This window comes from Haemaphysalis longicornis, unplaced genomic scaffold (genome assembly GCF_048455015.1).
Source record: "Haemaphysalis longicornis isolate Haplotype H1 unplaced genomic scaffold, Haemaphysalis longicornis Haplotype H1 scaffold_16, whole genome shotgun sequence".
NCBI lineage: Eukaryota > Metazoa > Arthropoda > Arachnida > Ixodida > Ixodidae > Haemaphysalis > Haemaphysalis longicornis.
The window spans coordinates 10959829-10976078 of record NW_027526266.1 but is presented as its reverse complement, the minus strand read 5'-3'; the positions used below and the strand labels follow the sequence as shown (position 1 = coordinate 10976078).

Here is a 16250-nt window from a genome sequence, read left to right as displayed (position 1 = left end):
ATTTCATACCTGCAAGAGACAACATGAAGAGGAGGCATACATGAAACGCCAGCATAGCTCTTTGTAGTGCGTATACCAACTTCAAGTATAAGCAGATTTTCTTCTGAAGTGAAGTTTTTTCAAACATGGGCTAGATGTCAACTGACTTCTAAACTATCTTCAAGTAGCTCCCTTGTTTTTATACAACATATGGGTCATCAAGTCAAGGGGGCGTGGTTTTCGCATGCCCTGTCTTTCAGCTACTTTCTTTAGTATTCATCTATCGCAAACGGCTGATGTTGGCTTCTTTGCAATTTGTTACGCTTTGCTGAAGGTTTGTTGAATTTCAGTGTGAGCCCGTGTGCCTCAGCAAGTGAATTTCTAGGCTCATTTTCTGGAATTTTTATCATATTCTGAATCGTTTATGCAGGCGGAACAGCAATGATCAGATCACCTTCCGCTAAGGTAGCGAATTGAGTGAGTTTTAAATTGTCATCAGGCTGACGGCAAAAGAATACGCAGAAAAAAGGAGTGTGAACAACACAAAGACTGTAGTACAACGAAGTTCTATACCAAAGGCACGGAAGATCTTGGAGCTCACGTTTTGAGCATGCAATAAACCGCATATTTTTATGGTGTACAACCGCCTAGAAGGGGAGTCCATCAACAATTCTTTGGAAGTAGCATGTGGTTTAGGAATATTTATGGTTCATTTATGACAGTCTAAACATCTGAATTCTGGTGGCGTCTACGATGTTGTATACTCCTATCCTTTGTCGAGCAAGGGCACGTATATTGCCCATCCGATATGTTGACTAGACGTCCGTTGAAGTGAGCATGCTAGCTCTCTAAGGGGTGTGCCGGCCTCAGAGCTTTCCCTCCATTGCCCGAAGTACAGCTGCAGCCGAGCCCAACCGCATAGTCGTGGTGATGAAACACAAAGGCCAGAGAACGTGGGAAATTGCGAAGCATACAAGATTTCAAAAAGCGTAGACACGTTCGTGAACCGCCCTTAATTTGAACAAGCAGATGTTGCCGTTGCGTTCCCCAAGACGTGTATAGCAGTGTTTCCGTGAGATACGTATTGGGGGCTGTATGCAGCTTTTTTATCAATATTTGAATAAATACGGTTTGTTTTTATAACAAAATTCAGTTACTGCTGGTGTCGTTCACACTTTTCTCCCGTGTTTTCGGTCCAGCTTATTATCATAAGCATAAGGTCAGGAAATTGCGAAAAAATATGTTAATGAACGCCACGACATTTTTGCGTACTTATGAAAACCAGCTCCCTAAATTCAGATGTACGTGCCTGAAAACGCTTACGCAATCTAGCGCAATCTAACCCCGCAAACCTAACAAACCGTCGTCTTGACACCACTCGCCGATCCCAGAGACGCCACCGAAGTTATTTCCCTGTCATCGTCGGGTGCTCAAACGTGCCCGACCGAGTTCTTCGACCGTGCCGGAACTTTTTCGCTGCTTCCGAGCTCATCGCACCTTTTGCTGGCACCGCCGGCATCAGTGATGTCACCTGAGCCACTCCATTTAAACTGCTGACCAACGTCATTGGACTTCAGTGGGCGTGGCAGCAGTGCTTCAGGTACGATGGCTCACGAACGTCGTTTTCAATTGTTACAGGTTGGTTCAAACCCCCCCCCCTTTCCGCTAGGAAGTCTAACAATGTCTGATCGCTACTTTTCCCATGCCCGCAAGCGCTGTGTAACTGGATTATTGAGTGTGCGGACATTCGTTACCTGTTGCTGTGCGCGGGAGACATTGAATCAAATCCTGCACCTTGTAAACAGCAGCCTAATAGAGGTGCGACATCTAGTTAACGAGGGGAAGTTGACACTAGTTTGAGCGTAGTGGACCTTGTTGACCAGGGCTTAGCATCTTCTGCTGAGTACTGCGAAATCATTCGGCTGCTAACAGGCTTGCAGACCAGTTTCGCACAACAAACTTAAAGACAGGACGAACTCGCTAAATACACTGCAAAAATTAAAGTTAATCAAAACAGCTTTAAGCTGAAACTAGATGATATTGGCCGACGACTATCAACTGTTGCAAAAAAACGGAAGCCATTGATACACGTGTTATGCTTAATAATGTCGCTGAACAATGCAATGTTGTTTTGACCAGGGCAGATGACCTAGAAGACAGGTCCCGGAGGAACAACCTAATACTGCATGAAATACCTGAGTGCGAAGAAAAATGGGAAGCAACAGAGCAAAAAGTACTGAGCTGGTTATCACGGTGCTGCGACAAAAGTTTGTCTGCTGACAGCCTCGAGCATGCGCATGGGCTTGGCACGTTTGCAGAAGCGCGTTGCCGACCCGTTATCGTGAAATTTCTCAGCTTTAAAGTTAAAGCAAGGTGCACTTGGTCAAAGCTTCTCACCAGATACCTGTGGAGCCAGCAGACATCCCAAAGACTGCCATAATTACACCATTCGGTCTCTTCGGATATGCCCGCATGATTTCGGCCTGCGTAACGCCGCCCTTACCTTTGAACGTGCCATCTTTGCCTACCTCGACGACGGAAGCTCATCACTATATGAGCACAGAGTGCACTTGCGAGCCCTTTTCACCCGGCTTCACGAATATGGGCGCGCCTCATCGCCTGCGTTGTGTCGGTGCATGAAACCCTACAATCAATCAATCTACTCCTAGAAGCTGAAACCTGCTGAGACAAGGTACAGCAACTTAGGGCGCGAGCTACTGGCTGTCTACCTTGGCATCAAACATTTCCGGCATTTCCTAGAAGACAGGGACTTCTACATCCTTACGCATCACAAGCCCCTGCCGTTCACAGTCCACCGCTACCACAGCTCGTACTCGTCGCCTGAGATCCGACACCTCCTCTTCGTCTCGGAGTTTACTGTCGATCTCCTCCATGTCAGTGGCCCTATCAAAACTGCTGCTGATGAACTGTCTCGCGTCAAAGCCCTTTCGTCTTCACGCGAACCGATTTCCATGGAAGAGCTTGCTTCTGCATAGCAACAAGACACTGAGCTCCAGAAACGCCGCTCTTACTCCTCTACGCTGACTTTCACAGATGTGCCGTTGCCGTTTACCGAAGGCAGAATCCAGTGCGGGACGTCAACCGGCGTCTCCCGGTCTTATGTTTCACCGGCGTTTCTTCGAGCCGTTTTCGAAGCCTTGCACGGCAAGGGTAACCCCAGAATTCGAGCAACTCAACACCTCGTCACAGCTCGGCGGTTCTGGCCCTCCATGAATGCCGATGTACGCCGGTGGGCAGGCACCTGCCTCCAGTGCCAACATGCCAAAGTAATCAGGCACACTGTCACTCCTGCCTCGCCATTCCATCCACCGGATAGCCGTTTTCCGCATGTTCACAATGACCTCCTCGGCCACCTGCTACCATCGCGATGCTCACCCTACAAGTTGACGTGTGTGGACCGCTTCACGCACTGGCCAGAGACAATCCCGATCCCTGATATCATCGCGGAAAAAGTCGCCAAAGCATTTGTTGGTGGTTGGGTGTCCCATTTCGGCTGCCCTGCGGTTGTCACCACTGATCGCGGGCTTCAATCACAATAAGCCCTGTTCAACGCTCTCGATCTTGGGAGTACGCCACATACACACCACCTCCTATCACCCGTCTGCCAACGGGATGGTGGAACGTTTACACCGCCAACTCAAGGCAGCTCTCATCACCTACGAGAAAAGGGAACATTGGGCCGACCACCTTCCCCTCGTGTTGCTTGGACTACGCTCGGCTTTTAAGACTGACCTGCGTTGCACGTCAGCCGAGCTGGTACACGGCTGCTCTCTTCGTCTCCCGGGCGACTTCCTCACACCTCCGCCTGCCGATGGACCTTCGGACCCCGCCGGTTACGTGGCTGACCTCCGTCGCCTGTTCGAGCACATCCGGCCCGTGATTCCTCGACAGCGCAGCGACCACTCCGTCTTCGTGAGCCAGGACCTTTCTTCCTGCACACACGGGTTCGGGCGCCGCGACGCTGCCCGTCGGCCCCTCACTCCCGCTTTCGATGGCCGATACCACGTCATCGAGCGGCCCCAGAAGACCTGCACCCTCGACATCAACGGCCTACAAGACGTCGTCACCGCTCACCAGGTGAGGCTCGCATAAGTCGCCTTTCTCCGACCCAGCCAGACCTAATTGCCCCGGTCAACAACCATGCCCAAAAATTTTCACCTTCAACAGTCGAAAACTGTCACGTGGGATTAAAAAAACGGCCTCCGGCTCTACGGGGGGAGCCCTGTAGCAGTGAAGGTCCACCGCGTCGAGACGACTAGGACGACGAAGGCGAAACGACGAGGCGCACGCTCCAGTGCGCTCGCGCTGGAGTAGTAAAAATCAGTTCGAGCCCAAACGCTATTGCAACTAGTTGTCTCTGGGCCGGTCGCGACGCAACTTCTATTAGAAAAAACACGTGTCATATATGCAAAAAAAGTATGATTAAAAATAACAAACGGCTCAAAAACAGCTTGTACAATGCTTATACAATAGAAGTACAATAATAATACAATCACCGGCTTATACAATAAAGGTTCAGTTGCTTGACAGTGCTTGTGTCGTCTTTACTCTTCTTGGCCAGTTTTCGTCTGCGCTGACCATCATGGAAGCTTCTTTTAGCACGGGACACCGACGCAGCGCCGAATTTGATTGATTGTAGGGGTTTAACGCGCCAACGCAACGCAGGCGATGAGGCGCGCCGTAGTGGAGGGCTCCGGATTAATTTCGACCACCTGGGGATCTTTAACGTGCGCCGAAATCTCGTACACACGGGCGTTTTTGCTTTTCGCCTCCATCAGAAAAGCGGCCGCCGCGGCCGGGAATCGAACCCGCGACCTTGTGCTCAGCAGCGCAAGCAGCGCCGAATTTAAACAAAAGGTGTAAACAAGCTTAATTTCTCTTGAAAGCTGACGACGGGCATCCTCAAGAAAGACACGGGCATTTATCCGCCCTTTTAGTTTGACTCTCATTACACCGTGCAAACCGCGTATCATATAACTAATCTACTGACGACACGTATCGAGTGTTGAGATATATACGATTGAGGCCAAGAACGGCAAGCGTCTTTGGAGGTGACTGCGTATTGACAGTACATACGCCAAGACATTTGTTTTCCAATGCCCCGCGCTTCAGAACGCCTCAACCTTGAGGCACGCTACTTTTAGTTCGCATACATAGGATATATATTGAACACTATCCAAATAAGCTTCATCTCAAAATGTATTTCTCAGGAAGCGGATGGCTGTCGCTGTTTCAGAAGCAGACTGTGAAAAGAAAAGGTGTGCGTCATGTATTTCTCTGAAAGCGGATCGCTGACGCTGTTTGAGAAGCAGACTCTGAAAAGAAAAGGTGTGCGTCATAAAGGCTCCTTTCTGTGAAGTGTAAATTTCCCCCTTTTCATCTAATGCCATAGCTCGCGATTCCAGGATTTCGTTTTGTGTATCCTACATGAATCATTACGAAATAACTTCCTTTCGGGTGGAACTACAGAACAAATATTCTTGTTGATTGATATTTATAACCTCACTACAAAAGTAAACACCCATGCAAGTGCAATGGCCGTGTTATTCCTATGTCGCCGCAAAGGCGTTCCGCTGTGGTAAATGGCGTGTATATTATTTTGCCGTTACAAAAGATTATCTTTTAAGTGATGACAAAATCTAAAAACGGTGTAAATGCGGGAATTCTGGTACATACTTAGAGCTCGATAACATCGCTAAGACGAAAGAAATTAAAACGTGAGACGAGACAGTGCGCTGCGTCTTAGACTGGGTCTCGCCTCGCCTTTTCTTTGTCCCGTCCTAGCGCTGTTATCAAACTTTAGCAAAATTTAAATACGCGTTACACCGGCATTTTTTTCTTAGCAGGCCTAAATGACGTCGCTGGTCGATCTCCATATTGTGATGAAATTTTAACTCTGTGCTACGGCTCGCGTTCCTTGTTCTTTGGTTAGGAGCCGTGCAAATTGGACCCAGACTCATTTCGACAATGCACTACTCGCTTGCTGGCGCTAATGTGCGCCAGTCATTGTTCTGAAACAAAATCAAGATAATCAAACCAGGCAGAGTACAGAGTGGTTCCCACTAACGAATAATGTATCACTGCTCTGAACAAACGAAAATGATAGGCAGAGAGATATGGCGGCTTTTTCATTTTATTGTTTTCGTGGAATAATTGAATGGAGAGACTACAATCAGAGCAATGACTATTGCCCTGACTGTAGTTAACATTGAAAACGTCAACTTATCGTAGCTACACGGGGAAGAGGTAAGGTGTCTTAACTGCATTTCCGAAACGGCTTGCTGTTTTTTTAAAAAGAAAACTAAAGTGGCTGGCTAACGTGAGTAACAAGAGTAAGTAAGAAACACACTAGTGTCAACCTTCTCTCGGTTTCTTCACAATTAAAAACGCTTCTGTCACAACTAAATCATTCTCTGCAATGCTCCAACTATAGAAAAAAGTGTAATGAGAAGTACCACCAGGCAGTGCTTTCTCAACCATGCGGTTTGATGTCGTCATTTCAAAGCCATTTGATACACTGACAAGAGAACGGCAAAAATTTTTTCGGCCAACCTGTATGCAAAATATATCTCAGTCTCACTCACATAAAACCCGCGAGACCAGTTGTTAAAATTTTAACGAATCTTGCTCTGGCCCACATTTTCTTCTGTAGGCCTTACGCTGTACGAAGAGAACTCCCTACTTATCCTGGGTGCTTGTGTGCAGCCAAAGCCTCCGCATCCCAAAGGGGACTTCAACGCCATTCTCATTACGTATGCTACTGACGTCCACTTCATTCCCTTCGTTTTCGGTCACAGGCTGCATAGCTCTGTGGGCACCCACTGCATCGTTTGCGGATTCGAGACTAAGTATAATGGCAAACGTGAATGCGGAGCTGGATGAAGGCGTTTGTCCAGAAAGAAGAAACCAATGGTTGGTGGTCTCCTGGTGTCCGCAGGTCGTACAGGTGACTCAGTTCCCCACTTCACATGACCCTGTCACTTACTTTATACTGATTAAGGAGCAGAAAAATCTGTGGCAAGATGATGGATATTATGATAACGAGTCTGAACAAGTACAGTTCACGAGCTTTAGAGAATTGAGGCTACTTGACGCCAATCACACAAATTTTCTTCCGCCACTCCAGCTATTCTATCTGTTTGCATCACACCAGCTTTTTCATCAGCTTCGAGACGCCAGAAGCGAAGCAAGCTCTCATTAAGGGTTCTGCTTTTCCCTTCAAGCTGTAAGGATCGAAAAAATCATGGCAAGCTTAGACGACGTGAAATATCGGCTGTGTTCGAAATTAGTTTTACAAATTTGGGAAAAACTTCCTGAGGCGTGATTGGCATCATATGATTAGTCCTTTCGCCAGGCCTTGCTGCGCATTGTTTCCGAACGCTGGCGGGTGCTGTTTAATTATCCTCATGCACGCTTAGCGAATCAACGATTAAACCAGAGGCATGGACTACTGTTATTTATTTCGTGGCATTTTGGCTCAGCTGTTCCGTTCCGAAGCGCACGTTACGCTCTGGAATGCAGTACGTGCGTACCTTCCAATTCATATATAATACCATCTTCTCTGTTTGACTAAGCCACTTAGCCAAAAAAGGGCTTTGCACCCAAGCAGGAGGTTTTGATCCCGTGGCGCGGCAGAGAATACACAATGTAGCGCATAACCACACAAAGTGGGCTCCCCAACTTTGTGCCATGCGGTATCCCTAAACTCTGCTTCGGTTTGCTATGTAAAATAATCAGTCTTTGTTATCTGGAACTGCACTCCTCGCCCTGCTATAATTTCTTCACCTTTAAGTCAGGTGCCAAGCAGTGTTTGGGTATCTTGAAATGCGTGGTAATAGCTCCTTTGCTTCCGATCATAGCGTTGCATGTACAGCAATCCCGCGTTATAACGAAATTGCTTTGCTCGGAGTATCGCTTTCTTCGAATGTTCTTCTGGTCCCGACCCAATCTCATGCATTTTAGGCCACATTACTCGAAGCTCACGAAGAGCTTGACCAGATAAAATCGAAGTGGCGAGCAGAGGCGTCGGCGAGCGGCGGCGACCCAGCGGCGAGTCAGGCTGTCAACATGGCGGGTCAACTCAAGCTGTTGTTTCCCCGGCAATTTTCAAGCCGCTCATGCTCGATCCGCACCACCCGACTTTAGACAAACGGTCCAAATGCATGGTAGGGTCATTAATACTGGTTCTAGGCAATCAACAATGGCGTGGTCGCTATGGTGCACTCTTGTTTTTCAAACTTCAAGGCTGCACATCTCGGTAACAACTCATACAGAACCCGTGAACGAGACGCGCCGGTACGCAACGCTTTATCAGTGACTATGAACGGGAAGGCGCAGAGCAAACCAGCGCTCGAGCCGCGTGCAACCGTGTTCTGACAAGCTGCAGCCATATCTTGTGGATGGTAGTAATAGAGAGTTTTAGAATAACGTATTCAGCCGTACGCAAACAGTTAGCGAGAGCTATTTTTTTTTCATTGTTTGCACTGCGCCTGCGCCGTACGTTAAGAAGCTTCTGGGTTTAGCGGACGCAAGAATTGCGGACGCTATTTCCGCGAAATAGCGTGCGTACGTGAGGCCGCTTGAGTTTCAAACATGGCTGCAAGTAGGGCGACAACCATCCACGGTTGCGCTCTTCTGTGGACAGTAATTTGCTTCCGATGAACCAAGTTCTTTTCCCTTGTGTTTTTAAATACAAGGAGTGGTTAGTACGCCGCCCCCACGCAGATCTGTATCGTCGTAACATCGCTGACTGTCCGAACGAAGGTTGCAGCTAAGCCAAGCCAGCGACCGAAGCTGAGTGTGTGTGTGTATCGCCTTCCGTATTTTTACAATGCCAAACACATCAGCCCAGAGTCGGACCGGCCAACCAACTCTCTCCTTCTACTCTGACGACTCTCCCCCAATCGGTAGCCTTCCAAGCGCTCCAATCATGTCACCAGTTCAGCTTGGGTCGACGCTTGGTTGAGAGCGGCAACGTTGGCAAAACATGCTCCGCCACGGCTCTGAGCTTTCTAGCGCTGGCGCGAGCGCCAATTCTTTGACAATCTCAAACATCGGTTGCCTTGGCAACAAGGCACAAAGCGCTCTCGAAATCAGTTACGGTTGCGTGATCGCGGTTCAGCTCGGGGCCCTACCTCGTGACATGTCCCGACCTCGCGACTCGGGGCCCTACCTCGCATGCGTACCCCTCACTCCGATTGGGAAGTGCTCGATGCGTTTGGCATACAGGAGGCGATGGTGTGTGTATTGTGGACGCGTTGGTTTCGCGATGAAATGCGACGTTGTGCTTCTGCGGGTGGATTGCACTTCCCATGGTCTGTATTATCTTTATTGAGTGACGTACGACTCAATCTCGCATGGGGTATATGCAGTGTGCTTGGCTAAAAGCCTTCTCGGCTTGCGCGCCAGAGTTAAGGGACTTGCGGTTCGCCCCGCAAACGGCGCGCAGGGTGAGTGTCGAATTTACGACGGGCAGGAGGAGGCAACCGATCGTCTGTCAATCGCGGTCCACACTTGCAAAGAATGTTGTGGCGTTGTGTTTATTCGAAACGCATCTCTGGATTATTTTGAAGTTAAATAAAATCTATGCGTTAAACCCGGGTATTCGGCTCAGGGCGTTCTATGCAATTGCCCGAAGGATGTGCCACGGGGCTTCAACGCTTTCTTTATGGAACGTACTCACGTAAGAGAATATTCATGCCGTGTTATAGCCGTGTTGCATTCATTACAAACGGTTAAGCGTTTGTTTACACTTCTTTGGATAGTCGTAAAATGTCCAAGTACTCCGGCACTCTGCTGGAAGATCAGCCGGAGAGCCGACGCTGAGCAGACGACTCATCTTTTTGCCGGAAGTGCGTGAAAAAGTCGTCCAATAGCAAGATGTCTAGCGCGTGACTAACATCTGGGAATCGATGACGTAGACATGTGAAGATGGCGGCGTCCAAAAACGCGCAGGGAAGGATAAGAAAACGGCGACAAACTTTGCAACAACCGTGTGACCTTTCCGCTGCGCGTAAAACAGTAAAACTTGGCAAAGATGATGTTGACGACCTAATCTAACGATTGCGCTAGTTCATTTAGTGTGCTCAAAATGTCATTCAGGGCCCCTTTAATGCTGAATAGTGTACAGCTGAGTACCCCGGCTGTGGAACTCCGTTTTCCTGTGTGTCTTTCCGAAAGTGCTGCACCAATTCTTACTCGGAAGATACGCTCAGACAGGTAGCTTTCTAGTGTGTTCCGTATGTTTCCTGACACACCGTACGACTTCAGTTCGCGCAGGACACCGTAACGCCATGCAGTGTCGTACGCTTTTTCCAAATCAATGAAAATAGACATGCAGTGCTGCCTGTGAACGAATGCACCCTTGACGTACGAATCCAATGTCACAAACTGGTCAGTAGTGCACATGCCCGACCGATATCCTGCCTGGCAGCTAACGAGGATTCCGTGATATTCTAAGTACATAAGTCGTCTAATATTCATCTTTTAATTAGCTTGCTTAGGCAGCTGCTCAGGGCAATGGGATGATAACTAGACGGAGAGGAAGGATCCTTGCCTTCCTTCAGAATTGGTACGACTAATGACTCTCTCCGCACCCGTGGAAAGCGTCCAAGAGACCAAATTTTATTAGAGGAAAAGGAGAGCATTAATTGTGTCCGCGTGGAGGTTTCATATCATTTCGTATAAGATTTGGTCTGTGCCATGTGCTCAATTTTTACATGTGGCCAGGGCAGCCTGAAGCTCCTGGAGCGAGAATAGGGAGTTGTAAGAGCCTTCGATGGCTTGTTGTCCCGTATGGGTTTGTGCTCAGGGGACGTTTTGTAGTATATAAATGTGCTCGTGTAATGTGACGAACTTGATTGGTGTTCAAAGTGTTTTGCAAACCTCTTTGCCTGGTGCTAAAGCGTGTTTCCTGGGGTGCTGACAAGGGGTAAATTGTTTGTCTTGTGTCCTTTTAGTTTCCTTATTCGATTCCATACCGTAGTTGTGTCAGCGCAAGATTTAATAGATGACATAAAAGGCCTCCAACTGTTGGTTTTGGCTCCTTTGCGGATGCGATTTCCCATGGCTTTGGCGCGCTTAAAAGCTATGAGGTTCTGTGTAGTGGGGTATCTACTAAGAACACCCCAGGCCTTATTTTGTGTTTGTCGTACAAGCCTGTATTCCTCATTCAACGAAGGCCTCCTGAGATTACAAGTACCCCAAGATGTCTGGGGAATGGCGCTTCGGGCAGAATCAAGGATATGGCACGTAAGAAAACTACGAGATTCATCGATGCCCAAGTGACTGATGCTTGAGTGAGAAAGTTTTTATTTTTCTTTAAACTTTGCTCAGTCAGCACCGCATTGTCTGACCATTTTGTGTGAGATGAGACTGGAGGGGCCTGTTTCTAGACATCTGAGGGTAACTGCGAAGTGGTCACTTCCATATGGGTTAGTGTAAATCTCCCATTCAACAGACGGAAAAAGAATGGAAGACCCAAAAGCCAAATCGATGTGCGAATATGTCTGGTGTGCTTGACAGTAGTATGTCGGCTTTTTTTGTTGCATAGGCAAGCTCCGGATGATAAAATAAACTTTTCCAGCAAGCGGTCCCGGGTATCTGTACGTTCAGACCCCTAGAGTTCACAACGAGCATTAAGATCGCCGACTAACAAAAAACTTGGTGGACGCTCGTCTATTAGAGACTCGAAATCTGAACTTGATAGGTAGTAGTAAGGAGGAATGTATAAGCGGCAGACTGTTAATAGCCTATTAAAAATTATTGCCCGGACAGCCACTGCTTCGGGAGGAGTACATAACTGAAGGAATTGACACCGGAAAAATTTTTGCGTGACAATCGCTACATCACCAGAGGACTGAGTGCAGCTGTCTCGGTCTTTCGTGAATACTGTGTATTCAGTGAGGAAGTTGGTTTGCGTGGGTTCAAGGTGTTTCTTCTTGGCTCATGATATTCGGGTGATGTTTGTGGAGAATTTCATAGATGTCGTCGAGGTTTTATATTAGGCCCCTACAGTTTCAGTGCATTATACTTTGGGCTTCCATAAAAGCTTAGGAGGATTATGGGGTTTTCTGGGTTGCTACCAACATCACTGGGCCTGAATTAGGGCTGTGACTCGGAGATATTGGGGTATTTTCCCGCGGCCAAAATTGCCGCGATGCTATTTTAACGACTGGGATGCAGGCCGAAATGGCGTGATATCCATGTCGTCATCGGAGTTTTGAGGCGTTCACGTGATGGAGGTCTTACGACGGCCACCCCGCAGCGTGTTTGGTGGAATTGCAGGAGATCCCGTCACCACCTTTTTTGATACGTTGGACATGGCTGCGGAAGAGGGGCCTTTGCCACATCCTTTGCCACTGGTGTTTCGGCGGCCGAAACGCCAGTTCCAACGTTTTTTTTTTTTTTGTTCTTGCACAACACCTGCAGACGCAGCATGATTTCCAACAGCGTTTTGGGCTGCCACCGGCAGCGCCTCGGAGGCCGAAGGCGGGACCAAGTCACCATCGCTGCCCTGAGTACCTGCGGAAACCAGACGCTGCCCTACCCCCCGGCAGGCTGCGTCGGCGTGCCTCCCTGAAGGGAGCAGTGCATGCCGTTCACGCGCTTCTGGGAATGACAGATTTTGGGTCACTTGGAGGTTTATGATCTTTTTTTAGATGCAACGCATCTCATTCACCCGCCTTGTCCATGCATGCATGCATCCTTCCATCCATCCGGCGTCGTCGTTGTCCGTGCCCTTCCCCATTCTCCTCGCCGCGCCAGCTACGCTCTCCGCCGCTCTCACCGCAGCGTTATCTGCGGGTTAGCGCTCGCTTCTCGCAATGCCAGCTGTGCGGCCGCACGCGCTAGCGCTCGGTTAAAGGAGCCATGAAGAGAAAATTCAAGTTGGTTTTATTCGAAAGATTTGGTGTTTTATAGTGCCCCCAGCGCTTGTCCGGATACAAACGGTGCTTTATGCACTGAGAAATTAAACAATTTAGGTTAAAATTTTGAATTTCCCGCTCAATCGTGCGTTTTCGTGGTCCCAAGTGACATCACTGGAACCGACCGCTCTGCAGCCTAGAGTACCTTCATTCACGCATCCGCCGTACAGGGTAGAGACACGTATACGCTGGCGCCGCCATTTTCGGTTGCTCGCTCGCCGCCGAAGCAAGTCATTGTTTCAAAACCGCGCTAAAATTATCGCAACAACGTGGTTTACTGAAGAATTTTGAATCATATTGTCTGTTTCGCGTTGCTAGGTCTCGTGGGAAACGAAAAGAATAACGCGTTGAGCCCGTTGGCCCAATTGCGGCGGCACGGGACGGTTCAAAGGTTGTCTCCACCCTGTACAGCGATGTTGGTTTGTTCCCGCGTTTCTTTACGTTACCCGAACCTAGATGGCGCCACCATACCGTGGCAAGCGTTTGGTTTGTTTTTGCCCGCATTTAAACTTGGCTTGTTTTTGTTCTTGGAGAAAATATTTGTTCCCTGAAACAGTGCTCGCTCGACAAATGGGGTCACGTAAGACACCGTTGCTTGCGTCAATCGGCCAGTGTCGTCTGAGACAACCCCAGGCCCCGTAGTGCTGTGCAGCTAAACCAAGCATGCTGTGCGCAGTACGAACAGCAGAGCACATCAGTACTTCTATGTTTACATGTGCTTTCGTAACTTCCACTGTTTGTCCCATCATAAAGAATGTGCCCTAAATTTAAGCGCAAATCGCTCGTTCGTCTACTTTGTAAGCTCTACCTAATTTGCGTCTGCTTCTGCCAGCCTCCGCCAATCGCAGAGCTTAGCTAATGTGACATCATAGGTTCTGTTGCGGGAAATGAGCTGGTGGGTCGCATGACCATTCCCGTTTTTACTAATTATGTAGCTTATTTGAGCGAAGTTTACGTTAAAAGTGGTGTCAGTATGATTCTAATGAGACAATCTTTTGAATGAACCAAACTTGTGTTTTCTCTTCATGGCTCCTTTAACGCCAGCACATGCGCTGCTCTCTCTCATTCCCCTCACCGTTATGCGGCGGTATAAAACTCGGTACCTGCGCCGCTCCGCTCTGTCGTCCCAGCGTCGGTGCTCCGATGTCCAACGCTGCTTTGAATGGAGACTAACAACAACAAATTACGCCCACCTCCCCTAGCGGGAACCCCGTAGTAGACGGAAATGCATCGTACGTGTTCACGGCACGTTTCACGAGATGGGAGAATCAACCCAACGGAAATGCCGAGAGAAACCCACGATGCCTCGCATCTACACAGGGTTCCCGCGAGGGGAGGTGGGCGTAATTTTTCTTCTTGGAATTTCTGACAAGATCGAGAATATGCTGCGTGGGGTCCATCACAGTTGCTGCACTTAAATTGTGTTGCTTTGCACTCGTCAGTCAGATGGTCGTGTCCGGGCCATTTAGCACATGTTTGTTTCCCTCGGCACCCTTTGGTTCCATGCCCATATCGTTGGCACTTAAAGCAACGGCGCGGGTTGGTCTTGCAGTGGATAAAGCCAGCGTTGACAGACTAGCAAAGTGCTACGATCGAAGATAATATGATGAGCTTTGTTCCTATTTCCTTAACGTCACGTCTCATTGTAATGCGTCGAACAGCGGTTACCCCCTGTTCGCGCAAACCTTCAAAGAGGTGCGAGTCAGTTTCATTTATCAGTTCTGCTTTGGAAATGATACCTCTAGCTGTTGAGGGTGAGGTGGGGAGTTACAATCATGTCAAAGTGGGCTAACTTCGTTTGCTACAATAGGGTGTTCGATTGGTCCTTGTTCACTTCGATAAGCAGGTCTCCGGAGGTTAGTTTTTTCGCATGGAAGTTTTTGCCTACGAGACTTTCAATAAACTTTGCTACTAATAAAACAGACCTGCTGGTAATGGGCGTTGCATTATCAGCTGCGTGCATTATTAGAAGGCGTGGAAAGTTTTCGGGATTGGTGAAAACCAGGTTTGAAATGTGCTGGAACATTGCTTCGGTGCGGGCCCTTTTTTGGGTCCTGATCATTTAAAGAGAGGGGTTTTGAGAATACCACGCGCCATAGTATAAAGCAGGGGACGGGGGTTCTTTCTTCATTCACCTTACCCTGGTAGTCAATGGGGTCCCGGAGCTCCCTGCCTGGTAGAAAGACAGGGAACCCATCGTCCGGAGCTTGACCAGGGCTCCAACGGCCACTATTTACGCCTTCTACCCTTCACCGTTCAACACCTCGCCACAATTGGACACAGCTTATGTATGAGAGCTAGGAGTCGGCGGTATCGCTGCTCACCGTCACCATGAATACTCAAGGTGCCCCGTGCGGGGAGTAGCCGCTACCGTACACACAATTATTTTATTTATAGTAATTGCAAACCCGGCCCGACATCCGTCTAATTAGTTATTAATAATGGCTTCGCGATGCAGTTGCTGCCGTAACATGGATACAAACTCACGGACAACAAAGAGGGATGATATCTGTTCAGTTTAATTAGCATTGGAAAAGCTTGGCTTTCAAAGTTTTCGGCAGGCAGGGAATAAAAATTGCTGTGGCTTAGCCCAGGTATCTCTGGATGTGCAAAGCGAAAGCTTGGCTTAGCGTGTTCACTCTTGGTGTCACTTGGTTAACCTGCGATTTAGCTGTAATAACTGCACTATTCGTCAAAAGCCTGTTTTGTCTACCGTTGTGGTCACGCTTCTGCCGTTTTCGGAGCCGAGTGGTCAGGCGCCGTTTGCAGATGTCGGCTCAGAGCCTCCAGCGCTGGCTCAACTCTAAGAGAAGACAGCCGGCCAAACTCTGTCTATGGCTAAGCTAGCATGCACGCGGCGAGTGGCGTGGTCTGGCGCAAACCAGCGGCAGAGAGTGCGTGCGCCAAGCCTGAGCGGCAGCGGAAGCGGCGAGCTCGACCGTTCTTGTTTCTGGGCGAATGTGTCCGCCATGCGTGCTGGGTCAACGAGAGTTGGGCGCTTCGAGTCACGTGATGCGTTGCCAAGGGCACGACGCAGCTGCGGTCAAATGAAGGCCAACTTTACCGCTACGGCAAAACTTCTCGACGGGATTAGTGAAGCTTTGCATGAGAAGCTACTACGAACAATTTCCCGCATAATTTTTGGCGGCGTTAGCTCAGACAGCCTGTTACTCCAAGAAACGCCTGCTGTCTACTTCTTCCTTCGTCCTTGTTTTTTGAGCGCTTTTGTATTCCACCAAGATGAACACATACCAACTAGCCCAACTTTCCGTTCTTCTGCCTAAATACCCACAATGCCCCGATAAAGCCCAATGCGCCTGTGCC

The 16250-nt window shown here is 48.7% G+C and overlaps 1 protein-coding gene across 1 annotated transcript; it reads left to right on the top strand.

The window, feature by feature from the left end:
• The first annotated feature begins 3612 nt into the window (after positions 1-3612).
• On the top strand, positions 3613-12580 carry LOC144166220 (uncharacterized). Its single transcript, XM_077695803.1, has 3 exons — positions 3613-4077; positions 6706-6752; positions 12430-12580. Exons 1-3 carry the CDS (start codon positions 3613-3615, stop codon positions 12578-12580), a joined length of 663 nt encoding a protein of 220 aa, XP_077551929.1.
• Positions 12581-16250: the final 3670 nt, after the last annotated feature.

Bases quoted from the DNA above. Each gene is read 5' to 3' on its own strand.
- LOC144166220 (XM_077695803.1), top strand. From the start codon at position 3,613: ATGGTGGAACGTTTACACCGCCAACTCAAGGCAGCTCTCATCACCTAC. The intron at 4,078-6,705 runs GTGAGGCTCGCA...GCTTGTGTGCAG, and splicing joins ACGTCGTCACCGCTCACCAG to CCAAAGCCTCCGCATCCCAA. The intron at 6,753-12,429 runs GTATGCTACTGA...CAACACCTGCAG, and splicing joins TTCAACGCCATTCTCATTAC to ACGCAGCATGATTTCCAACA.